The 22,119-nt window shown below is 44.4% G+C and overlaps 1 protein-coding gene and 1 non-coding gene across 2 annotated transcripts; one reads left to right on the top strand and one right to left on the bottom strand.

Moving 5' to 3' along the window:
- The first annotated feature begins 10,554 nt into the window (after positions 1–10,554).
- On the top strand, positions 10,555–11,873 carry LOC120836816. Its single transcript, XM_040205893.2, has one exon. It carries the CDS (start codon positions 10,555–10,557, stop codon positions 11,707–11,709), a length of 1,155 nt encoding a protein of 384 aa, XP_040061827.1. The 3' UTR covers positions 11,710–11,873.
- A 3,089-nt stretch (positions 11,874–14,962) lies between these two features.
- Positions 14,963–15,044, bottom strand: Trnas-aga. The gene has a single exon. It is a non-coding gene; the product is annotated as a tRNA-Ser (tRNA).
- Positions 15,045–22,119: the final 7,075 nt, after the last annotated feature.

Raw genomic sequence — 22,119 nt, 5'->3', positions numbered from 1 at the left:
CACGGGCCCGTAGCACTGCATTATGCTGCATCGCGAGCTCCTTCTCTGTTGACGTCGCTTTCCTGGTACCACTCGTGGATACTGCAAGTGTTTAAACAGTGTGCGCCGTCTCGCCTACATCCCCGGTGACGTACTCGACCTGTTGAAACTTATTGCTTCCGTCATTTTGGACTACGCAAGGCAGTTATCTCGTTGGTGTGGTTTCGGTTATAAAAGCAAGGCAAAACGGTCGTAGTTCCCGCCATGAGTACACGTTGGACATCTTCCACACTTTGACACCGGATAACTGAATGAACGAGGATTTACATTCACTTCCGAGGTTACTCTCGCCCTTCCTCACCGTTGAGCAGAAGGATGAGCTGGCGACAAGCCGCGGATCAAAGGCTTGAGCATCAACAGCCCAAGCGCACTCGGTGCCGATGCGGGCGACGCGGGTTTCTGTCAACCGGGAGGCCAGCACAAACCGTTACCATTTCAGCTCTTCGTCATGACATAGTGTTGCAGGGAGCAGGATAAAATACAGCTACAGGGATCACCGAAGCAAACGCACTGCTATCGTAAACATTGGCTTGTGATTGCGCCTTTGTAGTAGATCCTTTTATTCGTTTTGCTGGAGAGACGCAAACGACGGGCATAACAAAATCGCTTGCATATTCGGCATACGTCACAAAAGCATTCACCCCGTCACCTTGGGAAAAGCGCGAAACACTGAGTCCGCACCGTCCTAAGCTTCCCGTTTTTTAACTGCTTTAGAGCAGTTCGTACCTGCTAGTAGATATGCCTACTGAAACTGAAACAGGGCAGTAAAAGAGAGAAAGAGGCAAAGTTGGGAAAGCTTGCTCGCTCTCCAAATTCTCAACTCTCAAGTGACTGTACCATAATAAATGCACCAACGCCTCTTCCGAAAATAAAGAAAAAGCACTACGTTCACTACGTAAAAAATGGTCTCAGTACATGCATATGTGGGCAGGTAGGAAACCTTGCCCTAATTTATTCACGCCGCATGATTGGCGCAACAATCTCGTTGCAGGACCGAATCATCTACTCGAGCGGTGTACGTCGCAGTGAAAACGCAGTCCAACACGAAGCATAAAAAACGGCAGATTTAAGACAACAATCCGGAGTCCATTATTCAATTAAAACGACGTAATTTTGTTGAAAACGCCCGCTGCTTCTTACTCACGGTATGTGTCGGGATATCTTCACAGTTTGAAACGGAAAGAAGGAAGATTTACTTTTAAAACCGCTCGCTGCGTCCTCCCGGACCAGCTGGACCGGACCAGCTGACGACGACGGGACTGTACCCGTTGAACCTCCACCCCGCAACAAACAATTTGCGCTCCGTGTTAAAAGCGCGGTTCAAACAGACCCGGAATACAAAACACCGCACCACACACGACGAACGTTTCAGCTCTTTTTCGCATCGCCCTGTTGCACCAAACCAGAACGAGATCGCCGAAGTCAACGCCACGCTGTCGTGAACCTTGGCTTGTGGTTGCGCAATCGTGGACCCTGTGACTCCCTTCGCTTTCAAAGCACACACGACGATTACGAATGGTACTTTCCGTCTTCCGGGAACATTACAGGGGCACTTCTCCGGTCACGTCTTCACTATGTGCTCGCAAACTGCAAAGCTCTATGCGAAGCTCCTCGCGTCCCGTCAAACCAAAACAATAGCGGCGCCATGCGTACTTGCCATACTTGCCAGATTTTCTCCGGTCAAACAAAAACAACGAAAACCAACCGGCTCTTGCTTCCAGCGTACATCGGCGTTGCGCTTGCGCCGTGGCCAGATCGCTTGCAGTTGAAGCAAAAACGAAACCAAGTGCAATGTCCCGTGTTCACATTAAGGACACGCTTTTTAGATCCATTTTAACTGTTTGGAACGAATAATTAGACCCATGACTTTATTTGTGGTGTGTAAGAAACTATTATCGAGACCCCTAAGCTAAATACAAACATAGGCGACATGAGGGAAGCCGCATTGCGATCGACCAGAAAATGGCGGCGAGCACGGTAAGCGCGGGTTACGCCAACGTCCTGCGACATGGCGCAATTGCTTTTGGTGCATATCTGTCTCCGAGACATGTTTCTTTCCGCGGCATTTGTCTCGACGGTCCTTTCTAGGTGTGTCACCAAGCATTCCAGTGCTTCGACAGCCGGCAATGCCGCGGTCGTCGCCGGGTGCGATGGGTGTTATCGAGGTCAGCTACACGGTTATGCGTGTATGACCGAACCAAAACACGTTTTTTCAACCTCGCATGATTTCTGAACGAATTATCCGTTACTGATCGTGTAAAATTATGGTAATTTGTGTAAATATCGTGTTTTTCACCCCAAATACTCGCCAAATACACGGGACTTGCTAACAGTGTAGAGTGTCTGTAAAACCATCTACCTGACATCTTTGCCTCGCGCTTCGGTTCCTGAAGCTCACGTTCTCCGAGCACAGCCTTTCTGATTTCTCTGATCCTCTGTCTTCTTTTCTTTTGTGTTCAATAGATTGAGTTGCTAGGGTGTACCTGTCTGCGTCCTATGTGTTCCTGTCCTTTTGTCCTTGTCTTTTTGTGCACTCTTCAAGTTGATCCGTGATGTTTTGTATTGTATATTGTACTCTGTGTTTTCATCTGTATACTTACTGCAGCCCTTGCCAAGTAGAAGTTGGTATCCACTTTCGCCATCCTGATGTGAGCGTCCTGAGACGACACAGGATGACAGTCTCCTCTGCTGTAGGCCATGCTTCGTGAAAGACTGCCAAGGGTGTTTGTGGTAAGGTGCTCTACATATTGGGCAATATATTAGCAACTTATTGCTGCTAGGAATTTTTTTTTACCTCAGACTGAGTTTATGGGCTGGTGTTTAGCAATTCTAATGCCACTCGCTTGGAATTAAAGCTTGTAAAGAAATTGCGCATTTCAGTCGTAAGTGGAATGCAGAGTTGACAACAGAAGTGCATCGCTAGTTTCATGCAGCTTTGCTTTGTGTGTTGTATTTGTATGGGGTTTTTGTTTATTTAGTGTTGCCAATAATGGCTGAAGCCTTCAAATTAGTGTGCTTGTTAGTAGCAACACACAAACACGAACAAACGGCGGGTGTGATGAACAGCGCCACTCTTGTCTTTTGCCACCTTGCCCATTGGTTTTCAGAGAAGTTTGCAGTATTGGTCTATATGATATTTTGTCATATATCGCACATGGACACAACCAGGGCGCTGTACCAACAATTGAACTCTCACAAGATTTGCGTGAATACCAACTGTAGCTGGTCGTACTTTCAGAGTCATTTTAATGATGCAAAAATAAATAATGACATTGGCATACTTGTCGTGCCGAATTCTGCCACACATGTTCCGCACTCTGATCTTCACAAAATCCGGACTTTTTGCATAGATTCTTGTGCATCGCTAACTCACATATATCCGAAAACATTTTACTTGGTCTACCAAGCCGTGTAGTCAAGAAGCTATGATTTGTAAAACTCTCCAGAACACTCCTGTGTTGCGACGCTTTGCGGTAGATTTTTATGAAAAATATTCCGTGCTATTTTGTAACCACGAATACTTGACTGCAGGAGCATGGTATGCATTCGACATACTCTCTTTGACAAGCTACAGCATCATAAATGTCATGTCCACAACCCTTGCCATACCTATTAAGTTTTTGGCTGAGGATGTCATAGAAGCTGTGTATTGGCTGGACCCAACTGCGATCAGCCTTGTGTTATGTGGCACTCCTTTCCTTGTATACACACGGGCAGGAGTGCAGCCACATTGCTCAAAACTGGTGGGTGTTTGATCGAATCGGTATATACTTGCCATTCCACTCTCAGCTTTTAGTGTAGCACCACGCGCATATAGTGGCAGTGTTAAACACTGTTCTGTCGAATGTCATATTTTTTTATATTTTTCACAGAACAAGTGGCACCACATGAGCACCAGCCCATGTGGTGCAGAGCGGGTGCCACACAGGTGCAGCCTTGGGTGGTGCAGCTGCTATACCTGCAACCTTGGATGGAGCAGCTGGTACAGTCGGACCTGCATCCGCTGAGGCAGCTGCTAAAGCACCCGCTGAAGTGGAATCATATCTGCTCCTAAATTTCATAGAACGTGATATGGTAAGTTGATTTGGTAATTGTTGGCTTTATAGGAGATACCTCTGAATACAAAACTTTTCTATGCTTACACAATGTCTTCATGATGAAAAGGCTGTGATAATTTGTCATTGACCATGTAGATCTTGATTAATGTTGCTCAAATGAGATCTCTCTTTCAGCGCCATCGTCACAAATTATTGTTTTTATAATATTGTATCACTTCACCAGCAGTGATGTAAGAACAAAGCTTATAATCTCTTAAAAACATACCTAAGGCGACATCTATTTGTAGAAAGTTTAGACCTGAATCTCTAACATTATGTTCAAAATTCTGAGTGCATAGGGCAGAAAGACTTGGAGTGTCACGTTCCCCATTAATTACCTTTGGCTCATACAATAAACACTTTTCAGAAGTGTGTGCATGTCTAAGGCCGCCATTTCTTAAACGCGGATCACGAGCACGCATTGGAAACAAACGCCGCGTCAGTGATTGGCGTGGATAGACGTGAGTGAAACGACAGCGTTCCATTTGGACTTCGATACAATCACAGCTTTCGTGTCAAAGAAATGGCGACCGTCAATGTTGCTTGCTTAGGTTTTGAAAAGGGTCTATTCTTCCTATGTACACCAGGTACATGGGAATGAAACTCCAGCAATCTTGAAGCATAAAGTGGCTTCTTCTCTTTTAAGGCATTAGTTTTATAATACCAACCACGCTCGAGGTTGCACAATAACCCCGCACACAGGTAAAAAGGTGGCGCGCATTGCACCGGCAACCGAAATCAGAGGACGCATCTTCTCATATTCTCTATCCATTACGCCGACCGAAAAGTTCAGGGGGCGGGGTGGGGAGGGGAGGGGGATCATAGAACAACATCTAAGGAGGTGGGATAGGAGGCAAAGAGGGCTGGAAAGGGAAGAGTGAAATCACAAGGCGTGCGGTCAGCCCGTGAGCGCGCTGTCGGGTTTTTCTGAGCCGGCCAAATAATCATCGCCAGCAACCGGCGCCACAAGAGGGCTTGCTACCCAGTGCCCCTTGCAGTTCGAGAGCGGTTTAAACAGGAGACATAAGAAAAAGAGCTTGATAGCTCGAGCAGCGAAGTACTGCTGTATGGGCGCTTCCCCGGACGTTTATTTATTTATTTATTTATTTACAATACTGTGAACCTTACGGTCAACACAGGAGAGAAAAATAAGTTGTACAAGCCAAGCAAAATGCATTCACACTCAAGTGAGCACTTATGCACATGCAGTGGTGCGTCACACCCTGCACATCTGAAGATGTATTCCGCACACATACATTATTCAGTTAAAATTTCGCGCAATGATAATTCAAATGACTTGAGATTAGAGCAGCTGACGACTTCGTTTGGCAGAGCGTTCCACTCTACTATTGTCCTACAAAAGAAAGAATACTTAAATACATCATTTTTGTATTGATACGGAGCAATCGCCCTGACGTTGCTAGTCCTTTGGGAACGAGACGTTGAAGGCCGCAAGTAAAGCTGCGGATCTAGCTTTGTCATTCCAGTCGCTATGGAAAAGAGTTCTTTTAACCTTGATATTTTCCGTCGCTTTGCCAGCGAGTCAAGCTGCGCCTCTTGTCTCATTGAAGAAACAGATTCTGTACGTTTATATCTGGAGAAGATAAATCGAAGAGCCAGATTTTGTATTCTTTCAATTTGTGATTCGTGGCATTTTCTATACGGGTCCCATACAGTGCATGCATATTCTAACAATGGGCGAACATAACACATGTACGCAAGTTGTCGAACATCACTATTGGCATGCCTAAGTTGTCTTCTGAGGAATAATAACTTTTTGTAGGCCTTTGAACAAACGTAATCTACATGACTGTTCCATCGCATGGTAGAACTAAAAATAACACCTAAATATTTAAATTCGTCCACCTTTCGCAGTTGCACGCCACCTATGTTATAGGAATATTCTAAAATGTTTCGTTTGTTTGTAATGCTGCAGAATACTGTTTTATCAAAGTTAATTACCATACCCCACCTTTCACACCACAAGTAAAGTTTTTCTAGAGAGGCATTAAGCAAGTCTTGGTCTTCGACTGTACGCACTTTTGAAAACAACATGCAGTCATCCGCAAATAGCTTTACCTGGACAGCTGGCGGCATATCATCTGCAATATCATTTATATACAGTAAAAACAAAAGTGGACCTAATACCGACCCTTGTGGCACACCTGAAAACACTGCAAGGTGTTTGAAAATGATTCGATTAAAAAAGGGGTTAAACTAACGAAAGCTTACTTTAATAAATATGCACGAAGCAGCATTCCATGAAAAGAGGATCTCACTACCAAATACATCGGTTTCGCCTCCTCTTTTAAATTTTTATAGAGGCATTTCTACGACGTTGATGTCAGGGTGACGTGGAAAGCCTGGGATGGCAACATGGGGAACCAGGACATAAGGCGAAGCGTTGATGTGAAGGACCTGGCCATTGCTCTGTGGGGGTCCAGTGCCCTTCTGCAGAGGACTGTGACCGAAGTGGCGTCGAATGCCAGTCTTAACAAGGACAGCAGGCCGCCTCTGACACACAAGAAAGTGGCATACCTAAGAGACGAGTGCAAATTATCTTACGTAATCGTAACCTAAGCAGTAATTTGAAAAAGCTTTTAAATCAAGGCATCATCTTGGCAGCTATTTGGTATTATACTGGGAGTTCACAATGTTTCGGTGTGGTCTTTGGATGGACCGCACAAAACTGATGGGATTGAGCACACAGGTGTAACATAATGATGGAAGCTTTCAGTAAAATTTTGGGAAGATTAGGCAACCTCAGTAAAACACAAAAGCTATATTTTTTTATACTTTGCGTGCAAACACCAGATATCTTTTTGGGCCACTGGCCTTTATTTTGGCTGTATGAAGTAAGCAATGCGTAGGGCATTTCCATTTTATTCTAATCATTTGTTGTTTCAATACATGCCACAGGTGGCTCTGAACAATATCTGAAATCTTCACAAAAAAAAGGCTCTGCGAAAATTTTTTAGTTGGAAAAACAATTTTGATTTTTCTTCTTTTTGACTCAAGTAGGTTTATGTCCTGATCTTTGAAATGCTGAAGCCACCGCTTTCAGGCATGCCCTTGTAATAAATCATAGCGCAATATGCCCATCTATCTGGTCACTTCGATGTGCCCATGGACCAGTGTGAACTCCCAGTAGGTATTGTGAAAAATTACAGTACTTAAGTACTTGTCATGCAGTGGCAAACAAAAGCAGGGTTATCATATGGGATGTAGCTTAGTACTCTCAATGACCTATAGGATGTTTGAACACTCTTGATCACTTACTCTGGACTGAATTCAGCATAAGCATTGTACTTATTTTCTAATGGTTTGATCTGGGCTTGCTCAACATTAGATAGGAGAGGGGCACAATATCTCGGGTCTCAAACACGCGGCCCACCTGGCGTTTGCTCGCGGCCCGCGCAGTCAAGCATAAGTTTAAAAGAAAATACATTAAGGGTATGACCAGCACGTTTTTCTAGGAATTTTGGTTGTGGAAAACGATGACGTGGCGAGGTTATCTTTCATAAGCCCGATACTTGTCAAAACCAGGAACTGCACGTAAAAAGTTTTTAAATGGCGATGATTGCTACTTGCCATACAGTCAAAGCCGCTTATATCGAACTCGCGAAAACCGTCTACCAGTTCGATATAGCGGGTAATCCTATATGAAAGTTTTAATGAATGTGATAACGAGCAAGCACGACATATTTATAAAAGTTGTCTACTCTCGAGGGAGCGTCTGTACGTCATGAGGGACGCTCCACGCGGCAGTTCAGTGGCCGCTTCTTCGTTTTTCAAGGCCTCACCGGCTCATCCTGTCCCCAATCTCTCCGCAAAAGAGATTTTGTTTTTCTTCCGGGCAGTCGACGCGGCCGTTCAAAAGAAAAAAAATCTGCTTTCTCTGCAAGCTGCCTTTCCCCCAACGCTGCGCCTGCATTGGGGGAAAGCCAGCTTGCAGAGCTAAACGGCGCTCTTGGCAGTTCAATCTATCAGGAGACGCTGCAATTTTCGTTCGATATACCGCATTTTTCGCTATGCATTTTTATTACAGCTACTAGTATGTTCATGAAGAGTTCGATAGAAGGGATAGTTCGAATTAACCGGGTTCGATATAATCGGGTTTGACTGTATATCGAACATATTCGAACATAATCTTTTTTTAAAAAAGGGGCAAGGGTTACGCTGAAGCCGTTTTCGTTGTGTGTTTGTGGGGCTCGGCGGACATAGATAAGGCGATAACCGTCACAATATGTTGACTAATTAACCAATATATGTTCATTAACTTTTTAATTATTGATTTTATATTACATGTCACAATTGTAATTTTCCAGTGCGTCATTTTTAAAAGCTATTCCAAATGAAAATATTCATGAAAGTGATGTGGCATGTGATTTAATTGAACATTTGTTTCAGCCTTACATCTACAAGTTGTGCTCCTTTAAATATTTCGTTATTGCATATTTTTTCGGAATGCCTAGTGATGAAGTTCCGTGGCCAAAATATCATGCAGATCTCATTGCTGTAATGTCGACGACAGCAAAAGTGAACCACATACTGGGAGAAAAAATAAACGACCTGCGAAAGCAAGAGAAACGAACAGCCAAGCAGTAAATAAAGAAAGAATCAGCCAGTACTTGGCGATGGTCTGCAGTGAAATACGGTGTAAAGAATGTATTCCCCCACAGGTTCCCACACAGATTGCCCACGGAGCATGGGGTTATGAAACCCTATCGGTTGCCCACACGGCTCGCACAGGACTTTGGCCCTACTCAGGTCCTATAGGATCTCTGCAGGACCTACACAGTTCCCGTAGACCCACACAAACTCTGCGGGGACCCATGGGGACCTATACACCCACACAAACTCTGTGGGGACCTACAGACTCAAACAAACTCTGTGGGGACCCATAGGGACCCGACCACCTACACATTTCTGTGGCACCCACACGGTTTCGTAACCCCCTGGGTCTACCGGTTTTTGGAGCGGGGATATATATATACAACAATAACTGGGCCCGGCTCATAGATCAGGAGAGTTCAGGCATTTTTTCCGTGCCAACATTAGAAATGTTAAATCTTGACCCATTGCGTGAGCAGGATCCTTGATTTCAGCATGTGTCTTCCTCTTCCGCTTTTTTTCGCGTGTTTCTCCTTGTTTTCATCGAAGGTGACTCACACCGACCACCATCGTTGAGGTTCCCTTTTTTGAATGCGCACAATTTGTTACATTCTTTTCCGCAAAAAGAAAATGAGGAACATTGTACAAATTATAGAAATGTATAATCTCAAAAATCGAATTGCATTCTCGACAGGTCGTCAGGTTTGTGGACTGTCTTCGCCCCTGGATCAGGCTTTGCTTTGAAAACTAGCTTCACCTGAACTAATTCAACGCTTCTTTGTATAACAAAACTTTGCGTCGTATATCCACCTAAAATATACAAAACTCTGAGCACTTTTTCTTCAGATTACCTTAGTTGTTCATGATTTTTTCTTTTATAATTCTTCATGCTGTTATTTGCTCTTCTTCCGAGTAATAAAATACATTAATCTTTAAAAAAGTTCACGTTTCTGCAACGCAAAGATACAGTCAATCGCGGTCATCAATAAAATGATTCTAGTGAATGACGAAGCTTAGAAAGCAATTATACCGAAGCAAAATGCAATGTGCAAATGAATAAGCGTGACGTTTCACTTTCTCACTGTCTCTATGCACATCCCATTTTATTCAGGTGTAATCGCATTCCGAGCTTTGTGGTTCGCTAGGACCTTTCTGTTGTTTGCCGTGATTGAGTGTCTTTGTGTGTTGCCAAAACAAATAACATACTTTTGTTTTTTTAGAATGAAGCTTCTTTGGTATCTTTGACCATCGTACATCGAGTGGACACGGCAACCCAGCCGTGATGATGTCGCCTAATGTACCACTACTCATGCAGGTTTGCACTTGGTGCCTACTCATCGCTTCGGGCCAAACGTCGTCTTCATCGCCTATCGGATATCGCGCTGACATCGCTCATCTGCAGTTGCTACACGTGGCCAACATCTACAGCGCACCCTTCACGGGCACGATGACGTCAGAAGAACTTCAAGAAGCAGCGCCACCACTGCCTATAAAGGAAACGCAAGCGGCTGCGGGCGTCAGTGGACACGGCAACCCAGCCGTGATGATGTCGCCTAATGTACCACTACTCATGCAGGTTTGCACTTGGTGCCTACTCATCGCTTCGGGCCAAACGTCGTCTTCATCGCCTATCGGATATCGCGCTGACATCGCTCATCTGCAGTTGCTACACGTGGCCAACATCTACAGCGCACCCTTCACGGGCACGATGACGTCAGAAGAACTTCAAGAAGCAGCGCCACCACTGCCTATAAAGGAAACGCAAGCGGCTGCAGGCGTCAGTGGACACGGCAACCCAGCCGTGATGATGTCGCCTAATGTACCACTACTCATGCAGGTTTGCACTTGGTGCCTACTCATCGCTTCGGGCCAAACGTCGTCTTCATCGCCTATCGGATATCGCGCTGACATCGCTCATCTGCAGTTGCTACACGTGGCCAACATCTACAGCGCACCCTTCACGGGCACGATGACGTCAGAAGAACTTCAAGAAGCAGCGCCACCACTGCCTATAAAGGAAACGCAAGCGGCTGCGGGCGTCAGTGGACACGGCAACCCAGCCGTGATGATGTCGCCTAATGTACCACTACTCATGCAGGTTGGTGATAGAAAACATGTTTTTCACAGCGATTACCTCTGTTTGATTGTGTTGCCGTGTCCACACACAATTGCAGCTTGTGTACGCGATTGTTTCTCTGTAGCAGGCCTGTTGCTCATACTAGCTGGAGATGTGGAGGAAAACCCTGGGCCTATTACGCAAGAAATGTTTAATGATATGATTCGGACACAAAAGGAGATCCTTGCTAAAATTACTGAGGTACAAGTAAAACAGACTTCTTCGGAAGAAAGTATGCTACAAATGCAAAACAGGCTACTTGCGATAGAAAAAAAACTTGAGAGCGTAGGTGAAACTGAGAACAGGCTTGCTAAACTTGAAAACTCTGTTAGTGGCTACGATGTCGAAATAAATACTCTTGTAAAACAAATTGATGACTTAGAAAATCGCTCACGACGAAATAACGTTATCGTAAGGGGAATTAAGGAAGAGTCTTCTGAAAACGAGGATGTACTAATGAGGAAAATCAACAATGAGGTGTTTGACGCTATACTAGGTCAAAAACTGAACTCTATCCAACGTATACATCGACTTGGAAAAAAGATGACTGGTAGAGATCGCCCTGTAATACTTACAGTTGGGGATTTTAAAGAGAAAATGGCTATCATGAAAAACTGTGTCAAACTTAAAGGTACCCAAATTAGCATCAATGAAGACTATTCCAAGAGGGTTGTTGAGCTTCGAAAGAACCTGTGGAATTCAACCGCAGAGGAGAGGAAAAACGGTGCCAAAGTCAATCTAGTCTTTGATAAGCTGTGGCTTAACAATGTTCTGTACGCCTGGAATGAAGTCAGCAATGAGAGATACAAGTGTCGCGTTCCACCGAAAGCAAATAACGAGTGACTAAAACAAAATGATTCAGCATGTTTTAAAATATTAAACATAAACGCCAGAAGTATTGCAAACAAGGTTGACGCGTTCGAAAGCATAATGCTAGAGCACGATCCTGAAGTGGCCGTAATTACCGAGACATGGCTTCATGAAAATATCTTAAACTCCGAAGTTACTCCACCGACTTATTCAATAATAAGAAAAGATAGAGAGGGAAGGGGAGGCGGAGTTGCTATTATGATTAAAAATAACATCAAATTTGAAGTCCTTGAGGAAGTACGGGATGTAGAAGCATTATGGATCAAGACAAAATTGAATAACCGTACAGTTTATATTGGTGGCGTGTACAGAGCCCCGAATTCGCCAGTTGAAATGCTGTTAAAACTAAGGGGCTACATGGATTCCAATTTACGTTACGGAGACAACATTTTGTTACTGGGAGATCTTAATTTACCTGGGATTGACTGGTCATCATATTCTCATGGAACGGCGGAAGTAGCTAGTTGCGATCAATTATTAGAACTTGTATTTTGCTATAACTTATCCCAGGTGGTAACAGATTACACTAGAGTATGTTCAACAACGTCAACAATTTTAGATCTAGTTTTTGTTTCCGAGAGTTTAAAACCATATTTTTCGAAATGTGAAACCGAAGAAGGCCTATCCGATCATAGGATGGTACTCGTCTCATTGAATGTTACCCCAGAAAAATCGCACAGTCATTCAAGAAAGATGATTTTGGATTTTAGAAGTGCTGATGATGTAAGCGTACTTGATTGCCTTGAACAATCGTTTGATGATCTTATGTTTCTTTACCAATCAGATGCTAGCCCAGACACGTTATGGGACTATTTTTCAAGCATGACGTTACGGTGTATTGAGCGATTTATACCAAAGCGCCCTAAAAAAATCGCGAACAAAAATCCTTGGATTACAAGGGAAATAATCCACGCAAAACGACAACTGAAGCGGAGACGAGCGAGTTCACATGGTACAGGTGTAGAAAAAAAAACTTGCATTCAGCGATTGAGTCGGGAGCTGAGGCGTCTAGTTAGAGAGTCTAAAGAAAGGTTTTATAGTATAACACTTAAAAAATTCCTTAGCGAGGCACCTGAGAAGTTCTGGCGGTACGTCAACCCTTCGGCTAAGTTCCAGCAGCGTGCCTCTGACCCAAAAAATGAAAAGCAGAGCGTTGAAAATTTTAGCACTTTTTTTTCATCCGTTTTCACCAACGATGATGGAAATTTGCCAAGCTTTAGTGATTCTTCCAACAATCCTCCCATCAATAACTTAGTTATAAGTGAGCAAGGAGTTTTTAACCTTCTACTTAACATCGACTCAAAAAAGAGCCCAGGTCCAGACGAAATTCCGAATGAATTTTTAAAAAGGTATGCTGAGTGGGTTTCTAAATACCTTACTATCATCTTTAGATTGTCTATGAGTAGCGGTTCTTTTCCCAGCGCTTGGAAAATAGCAAAAATTATTCCCATCCACAAGAGCGGTAGTGTTAATGACGTCTGTAACTTTCGCCCCATTTCCCTTACTAGTACATGCTCAAAGCTCCTTGAACATATCATATCTAAACATCTACTGGCTTACCTTGAAAAATATGACATATTATTTAAATCGCAGCATGGTTTCCGCAGAGGTCTTTCCACGACTACCCAGCTCATAGAAACTGTTCATGATCTCTCTCAAAGGATAAACTGTCGTGGTCAAACTGATGTAATATTCCTAGATTTCGCAAAGGCGTTCGACAAAGTATCTCACCCCAAATTGCTATTGAAAATCAGTGCTGTTTTTAAGAATCCAGCCATCACGAAGTGGTTTACCTCTTATCTTTCATCACGGAAACAGTACGTTAAAGTTGGGGGTAGCAAATCCACTATGTCCCCAGTTGTTTCAGGCGTACCCCAGGGCAGTGTCTTGGGTCCTCTTTTATTTTTGATTTACATTAACGATCTGCGCAATGACATCTCGGTTCCAATCAGACTATTCGCCGACGACTGTGTGATTTACAATAAAATTGAAACATCGGCTGATCAAGTCGAATTAAACTGTAACTTAGAAAAAATTAAAAAGTGGTGTCAAAATTGGCAAATGGTGCTAAATCCTGAAAAATCTGTCTTCATGTCTATTACGAGAAAAATAAATGTTTTGGCTTATAATTATTGCATTGCGGGTGCTGAGTTGGAGAGAGTTAAAGAACATAAATACTTAGGCTTAATATTTACTCCTGATCTAAAATGGAACACTCACATTGATAACGTATGCATCAAAGCTAATAAAGCACTGTGGTGCCTTCGACGAAACCTCGCTATTGCAACTCCTGAAATAAAAAGTCTAGCTTATAAGACACTGGTAAGACCCGTCATCGAGTATTCTAAAATTGTATGGGACCCATATACCGTCACAAATTGCAATAAGCTGGAGAAAATCCAGCGACTCGCATCCAGGTTTATTTTTAATAAATACAGCCACGTTCATTCCCCCACAAAACTATGTGAACTTGCCAATCTTCCTACATTTGAATCAAGAACGAAGTATGAAAGGTTAAAGTTTCTTTTTCAGATTATTCATAATTGCGTAAAAATAAGGAAATCCGAGTACTTTGAAATTTCCTCCACCGAATCCTCAAGACATCGTCATAGCATGTACATTCCTAATCCATCTGTTAAAAACGATTGCTTTAAGTACAGTTTTTTACCGAGGGCTATTAAAGATTGGAATATATTACCTGATTCTGCTGTGTCATCTATGTCGCTAAATGAATTTCTGGACCGTGTCAGTGATATTATTGTATGTGCTACAAACTAAAACCACTACAGCTTGTGTAAAGAAATGTTTCACAACTACGAAGTGATATTCGTTTCGTAAACTGCCGAAATGACGAAGCCTCTCAATATGTCTGTAACCTTTGTGTGTGCTTGCGTGTAAGCGTACATTGTTTGTTTGTTATTGTCCTTTTTTTTCTCCACCCCTGTAATAGCCCTGTGCAAGGGCTGACAGTATCAATAAATGGAATGAAATGAAAATTACACAAAAACATAAGCCGTCTAATCTTGCCATTTTTTATACCGTCTTTTGCGTTGGAAAGACTAGGAAAAAAAATTGAGATAATTTTAGGGGCGAAGCTCCTTAGGGTCTAGCCTTGACCGTCCGTCCGTCCGTCCGTCCGTCCGTCCGTCCGTCCGTCCGTCCGTCCGTCCGTCCGTCCGTCCGTCCTGCCGGCGTCCGTGCTCACATAAAAAGAAAAAAATGTTTGCGCAGTCGACAGGATTCGAACCTGTGCGGGGAGACCCCAATGGATTTCTAGTCCATCGCCTTAACCACTCGGCCACGACTGCGGGACGAGCAGGGGGCTCTGAGATGTGATAGTGACTCAAGAGCTGGGGTTTCTGTCATGGATGAAACGTTGCCTGTAGCCGCTCAACGTCTATACAGGAGAGGGCGTTGCGGTCAAATGCGTATATAATCGCGTTATACTTTGCATGCATTGACTCAGCCTTTATAGACCAGAGGGCGCTGCGGTCAAATGCTCAATTACGTATATAACCACGTTCCATACCACACATTCTCTTTCTGACGTGCACTGTTGACTTAAGCGGTGGAGATGCGTTCCCACGGCTTCTAGCGGATCCAAGCTGATCCGCTAGAAGTACAACTGGCTCTGCATTTCATCGACCATAAAGCAGTAATACTGAAGTCGAAACGCAACCCGGAACTCAGCACTACCTATGAGCAATAAAAAAAAATCAGAGCCATCAGCACTACTTATGAACAATAAAATCAGTATCATCAGCACCACCAGAGCTTCGCCCCAATCAACATCATTCACCACGTGGCGATGCGATCATTTTTACTTCCTGGCGAATGTGAGCACTAGTCGAACTAAATCAAAGCGGTCCTTTCGAGTGTATTTAACCACATTTTAGGAACTAGAAGTCGTCACCGCCCCAAGAAAGACCTGAGAGTGAGCAGAAAATAAAACTGCATTCATGTTAAAGGTCTACCGCATTAATATAAACTTAGTCCGCGCAAAGCAGAAATTGAGCAATTTGTATTTGATAATGATGATGTGTTTTCTGAGACACGGGAACGTGGATCGATCGGAATATAACTTTACTTGGGCAAAAATAGTAAAATAATTAACATTGTTCAGGTTTTCCGACGGTAATGTCTTAAAATTTTGTAGCGTGGCCTTTTAGCCCAAGAAGACTGATCAACATCGGCTCAAGGAACTTAATTTTTATTTATCTTCGTGAATGATTTAAAGATTTATTTTGTAGTAATAATAATATTAATAATACACAACAGCTAGCCTTGTGATGTACCTTTCATCCTACTTTATCTCTTCTTGTGTCTCTAAGGTCTCCTTAATGCGAATAATTTCTCATTACTCTATTAAATCTACAGCTGAAAAAAACATTTGTGGAAAACAAAAATATTAATAAGAAAAATTCCCGTTGATGTTTGCGCACGCTACCGAGTACGACATGATGAAAAAGATTACTTCGTCGAATAATGCCACTGTGTGTACAAGAAAAAAGGAAATATTGGGACCGCCGCTTGTCTCCAAGGGCCGGGGAAACGCGAGCTCTCTCGCAGTCTGTTTCGCGAAAAATAGATTTGTGCACAAATAAGATCTCTGTAATAAAGGTTGGACGCACTGTGGACTCTATCAGAGAAGGAAAAAGCCATCGGAAAGAAAAACAGTATTTTGCCGAGCCGGAAAAGCCATCTATCTGCCGTTATAGTAAGCCTTTTTTGTTTTCTCTTTCTTTTGATGTAATCTCTTGTACATGCTTGCCTAAATGAAGAGTTCATCATTGTTTTACTAGCTGTTTCTGCTTTCATTTGTGGTTATTTTTGTTTTCAGTCCTTCAGAACAAAAACTTGTGGAACAAAAAACAGACTATTAGTCTCGTCTTTGAGAAAGTACGATGCAGCCAATGAAGAGAAGGGCGTTCGTTTGTTATCCTTCAGTAATTGCTTTCTACTTGACTGGCACGACATTCTGAAGAGGGAAAAGCGACGAAGTAATAGACTTGCCATTGTTTCTAGCAATCACGACTAAAGCACTGAGAGCATTGTTATGAAACGCGTGCTATCCTTTAACTCTTACCAAGATAGTCATTTTACCCCCCCCCCCCCCCCCCCCCCCCCAAACCCTAGCACGTCCAGTGGTAAAGAATAGAATCTATGGGTTTCGAAAAGGTTAACATCTTACGGGCTCCTTTGTCTTTGTGCCTGCATTTTATTCACACCGTAATTTATGATGAGTGGTTTTTATGAGTATATACCTACGATAATTATCTTCATTATATGTCTGTAGCAGTTAGCGAAATTCGCTGCACGTCTGACGTACGACGATAATCACACTTCATCGTCATACCATCGCGTGCCCCCATAGGGGGCACCTACAGTTGTAGGTGTTTGGTGAGTGGCATCACCACGGACCCCCCTCCCCATGTAGGTTCGCCCGACCACGCCTGGCTATCCGTAGCTTTACTGTGTCTGAGGAAAAGGGCATCCTGGTGGTTGAGCCGAGCCCGGAGATGGTTGGACCGTTCGGAGCCCCCCGGGCGAAGCAATACAACACTTCGGCCCCCGCTTCTCAGAGACGGGTGTCCTTGTAAGGCCCGGTAAGGATGATTCAGTAAGTTACTTTCTTCTGCTATCCCCTCTCTTCTTCACTTTCCTCCTTCTCTCTTTATGTTACTTTTCTCTCCTCTTTGGCGGCAATGGCCAACCTTGGGTCGTGGTAGAAACCTTCTTCTCAAACCTCACTTGGATATATTGCCTTGGCAGCACTGGTAGCCGGACGTGCTCAGCAAAGCCCCTTTTGTTATGATAATTGGGCTATCCCGATGTTTGGCTCAGTCGTAGACGGCGCTTTAAAGGTTCCTAATTTTTCTTGCCTTTTTATGGCGTCCCTCTCTTCTAAACTGCGAGCAGGTCGACCCTCCAAAAGGGCTCGCCCCGCTCCCTCCACTTGTACAAAAGGAAAAAAAAAAAAAAAAAAAAAAAACGAAACCGTTTTTGTTTATTTGTAATTCATACTGCAAAAGGTAGTTTATATTTGTCGAAGATTTCAAATTTACTTTTCTCTAAGATCCTAGAGCAGGAAATCGGAAAAAGCACAAAGCAGGAAAACATGCTGGGGACCTCGTCGTGAGGGTATAACATAAAGCTCGAAGCACAGCATTACTTACTTTGGCAAGCTTCGCGAACACCAAGTCTTTGTAACCTAGCACCACACTCCAAATACTGTCCGTGGCGTCATCTCTGAGGATGACCTCCTTCAGTGCACTGAAGAGGAAATCCTAGATTGTCTGCGCAGGAGCGCTGTTGTAGCCCTGAGGCGAATCGCACCACGACGAGACAGACGGGAGACATCTACCCGACACCTAGTCCTGACTTTTGAGCTTTACTCTTTGCCTTCCACCGTGCAATCAGGGCACCTGAACTGTAGAGTTCGTCCTTTCGTTCCAAACCATCTGCGGTTCTTCCGTTGCCAGCGTTTTGGGTATGATTGCCGAAACTGCCAAGTTCGAGAAACCTGCGGAAAACGATGTGCCACTGACCACGTCGCCGACATCTGTAAAAATGACCTCAAATGCAAAAATATCGCGAACCACACTCCGCATTTTCATGCACACGTCCGAAATGAAAAAAAGAGAAAGAAATAATTAGGTTTAAGGTTGAACACAATCTAAGCTACAAAAAGCTAAAGAACAGCTTGCTTTCAAGGCAAGGGGTACATATGCTCGGGCAGTGCGAAGGAGACCCCACCGTTTATGACACCCGTAGAGACAAAGATTTCACCGGAAGACATGTCCTCTCCACAAAGGTTCTCTTCTGAACACCCAAAGACAGTGGGCAACTCACCGCCTTCATGTTCCAATGAGGTTGTTGTGCCCTGTAATGTAGGTACTGCACCCTCCAAGGAGCCAGACGTGCCATCACCGTCAACAGTTGGCACTTCTTGTCGGGGTCGGGGGCTGCCTCCCCCTGCGTCTGGCAGCTCTTTTAAACCTGGGCGGTCAGATCCACCTCTGCCGCCCTAATGACCCCTGCTCTCATTGGATGAGAAAATGGATGAGAGCACTCCACTCTCTGATGAGAGCGCTCCTCTCTCTATATCATGGTCTGTCTCCTCGGTCTCCTGCGAGGCTGCAGGACGGTCTAAGAACACTGCAAATAAACAATAATCCCCCTAATTGTTGCACCAAAAGCCACTGGAACTACATTTTCAGTTTTTCTTTTGTATCACACAAATATCTACCCGTTTCCTTTATTGAAGATAAATGTATTTCTTTCATCAGTGGAACTGCAGATGCCTCTAGCTTGCCTAAGTTCGACAATGTGAGCTATGTTTTAGAGGATCATCGTCCCACCGCATGCTGCTTACACAAAACGCACCTAAAGACCGCCCAAAAGAATGTTTTGAAACACTTCCAGGTGTTTTGCAAGGATCGTACACATGCAGCTTACGCAGCTAGAGGTGTTGCGGTGGTTCCGGAACGTCGAATTCGATATACCGTGGTGGCCCTGCAGACTTCACTCGAGGCATTGGCTACACGCATTTTATTAGATCGAATCATTACAATCTCTTCTCTTTCTCTCTCTCTCTCTCTATACATATATATATATACCTCGTGCTTATCAGTTAAATACAGAGAATTTAGAATACCTTATTAATCACCTTCTTGCGCCTGCTTTACATTTAGGTAATTTGAACGCACATAATCCACTGTGAGGTAGTGACAGACGGGATTCTAGAGGGGCCTTTGTCGAACGCTTTTTGCTTTCTACGGTATTGAGCCTGCTAAACACAAGTGAATCCACATATTTTAGCGCACCAACTAACACTTTTACCTTTATTGATATATCTTTTTGTCACCCATCATTATTCTCATTGCTTTTGTGGAAGTTCCTCCCGGATTCTCACGGAAGTGACCGCTTTTTTCTGATAATGCTGTTCATGCAAAGGTGCAAGCTGGCTGGGAAACATGACGATAATAATCCCTGCAGAAGAAGAACAAAGAGGATAAAGGAGAAACACAAAGCTCCACAAATATTTGTGTTTTTCCTTTGGCCCCCTTGTTCCCCTTCTCCAGGGATTATTATCGTCGCGTTCCCATGTTTCAGAATTTAAGGTTCTTTCAATCACAGCCTCAACGTGCTCCCCTCATTGGAAGTTTGAAAACACCAACTGGACAACTTTGTAAAAATCATATTTATTGGCTTGCTCTTCACTTGATGATCTCGATATAGGCAGAGCCACTAGACATATCACTCAACATATTTTACAGGCATCCTGTAAACGCCTGTAACCTGCAAGGCGTACATGACGTCCTCGAATCTACCCAGGGGACCTTAGCCCTGATAGAACAAAGGCTTCCGTCTAGCCAAAAATTAACAAAGGCGAGCATGGGGTATTTATAGCCGCTACCCTAAAGGAGACAATATTATTGAATTAAAAAAAGAGGGCACAGGCGAGGAGTATTCGAAGGCAAGCGAGGCGAAAATGTTTTAGAGGGTACGTTTCCCCGATTAACAGCGCTTTATTTGTGAAGGAAGCTTGGAACAGCGTGTGTAAAATCGATGGCTATTAGAGGGCATTCACTGTCCCGCTCTTTAGTCTATTTCCTGCAAGTCTTGAGGAGCGGGCAACGTCCTTGGCGAGACAACGCATGCAGTTGGACTAGTTTGTAGTACATACAGTTTGGTAGTAACAGCGCGAACAAAGACGTAGGAGCAGGACAGACAGGGCGCTGACTTACAACTGAAAGTTTATTGCCCTGAAAAAGGATAAATAAACACTGAAAGGAGGAAGGGAAGAGAGCAAACAAAGCAAACCGATAACATTCGGCATCAGCCACGCCCCACACGCTGTCACACAAACCTGCCACACTTTTTAACAATAACTACCTCGTCATCCGCAAGGGCAACAGAAGGAGCGCTGACACGCGTGTTAACTACCATTGATGCCACAAAAATACGATTCGTCTATCTCCCTCGCAGCCTTGTTTTTGTGTCGGGACAAAATCTTTATTTCGTGAAATAACGGCGAGCAGTCACACCTATCACAATGAACCTCTAAGTGCCCTGAGGGCGAAGAACGCAAATAAATCGAATGTTCCCTTCCCCCTATGTTTTCACACCGCCCAGTCTGACCAATATACTCCCGGCCGCAGGAGAGGGCGATCTGGTACACGACCCCGCTTGCACAAGCGACGTGCGGGATGCGATGTTTGACGTCACACCGAACTGAAGCTAAACTCCAAGCAAGAATCAGCTCTACTCACAGCGGCACAAAGGTGGGACAGCTTAGATGTCGCCGAGAAGACGACAGGCACCTCAAACCTACTGGCCACGTGCTTAATTCGGTGGGACAAGACATGTATATACAGTAGTACAACGGGTCTCGAGGATGGTCTTTGCTTTTTCCAGGACCCCCAAAACATTCTCACAAGGGATTCAGCAACACCCACAACAACCGACGAAGGTATACGCCCACAGTGGCAAGCCTTTCAACCTGAGTCACAAAACTTAACCCACGCTTAGGCTGACAGGATTTTAACAAAGGCGCCCTAAGGCACGACCCAGCAATGGCCTTTTTCGCCAATTTTGAGTGGCCCGAGTCATAAGGAAGTAACCCTTTCTTCGATCTGGGGTCATAGGACCAGCACACGTGTGTCGTCCCAAGGCGGAGATTAATGTCCGAAAATTGCAAAGCTCCTTCTTTCGGGACCTCGACCTTAGGCCCTGGGAACATACACCCGTATATCCATGCCTTGTTCCACCAAATCAAGCATGTTGCCAGTAGGTTTGAGGTGCCTGTCGTCTTCTCGGTGCCTTCTAAACTGTCCCGCCTTTGTGCCGCTGACAAAAGAGCGGGACCGCTAGGACCGAGCGTTGTTACGGGAGCTTTTGGTCCGACCAGTGGAGGGTGTGGTTTGAACGGAATGTTAAGCCAGTGGCATATTATGGCAGTGTAACGCAAGGCGCAGCTGGACTCCAAGCCGGAGCATAATTGAAGACGGCACTGCAGGAAAACAAGTGCTTCTTGATTCAGACTTGCTGACAAAATAAGTGGCATACCCCCCCCCCCCCCACTCCTCCCCCCCTTTTTACCGCCCCCTATGGCAGAAACGATAAAGTGAGGCCGAAGGTTACATCCGCGCGCGCAAAGGCGATCGTATCTCACTGAGTCGCGGCGGAGATACGCGACACCGGCGGCGTAACATGCGCGGTGTAAACATAACCGGCTGGGTGTGTGGAGATGGTAAACAAACACCAGAGTCATTTCTGGTATGGTGGCCCAACAGCCCCTCCTCACGGAAGAACAAATACGCAGTGCGGAAGGAGGGGGTGGGGGAGGGGGGGAAAGGGAGGGGGCGCAAGGACTTCTGG

This window comes from Ixodes scapularis, unplaced genomic scaffold (assembly GCF_016920785.2).
Source record: "Ixodes scapularis isolate PalLabHiFi unplaced genomic scaffold, ASM1692078v2 PGA_scaffold2__306_contigs__length_199485367, whole genome shotgun sequence".
Classification (NCBI taxonomy): domain Eukaryota; kingdom Metazoa; phylum Arthropoda; class Arachnida; order Ixodida; family Ixodidae; genus Ixodes; species Ixodes scapularis.
The sequence above is the reverse complement of the archived record's forward strand: the minus strand, read 5'-3'. Positions and strand labels throughout refer to the sequence as shown.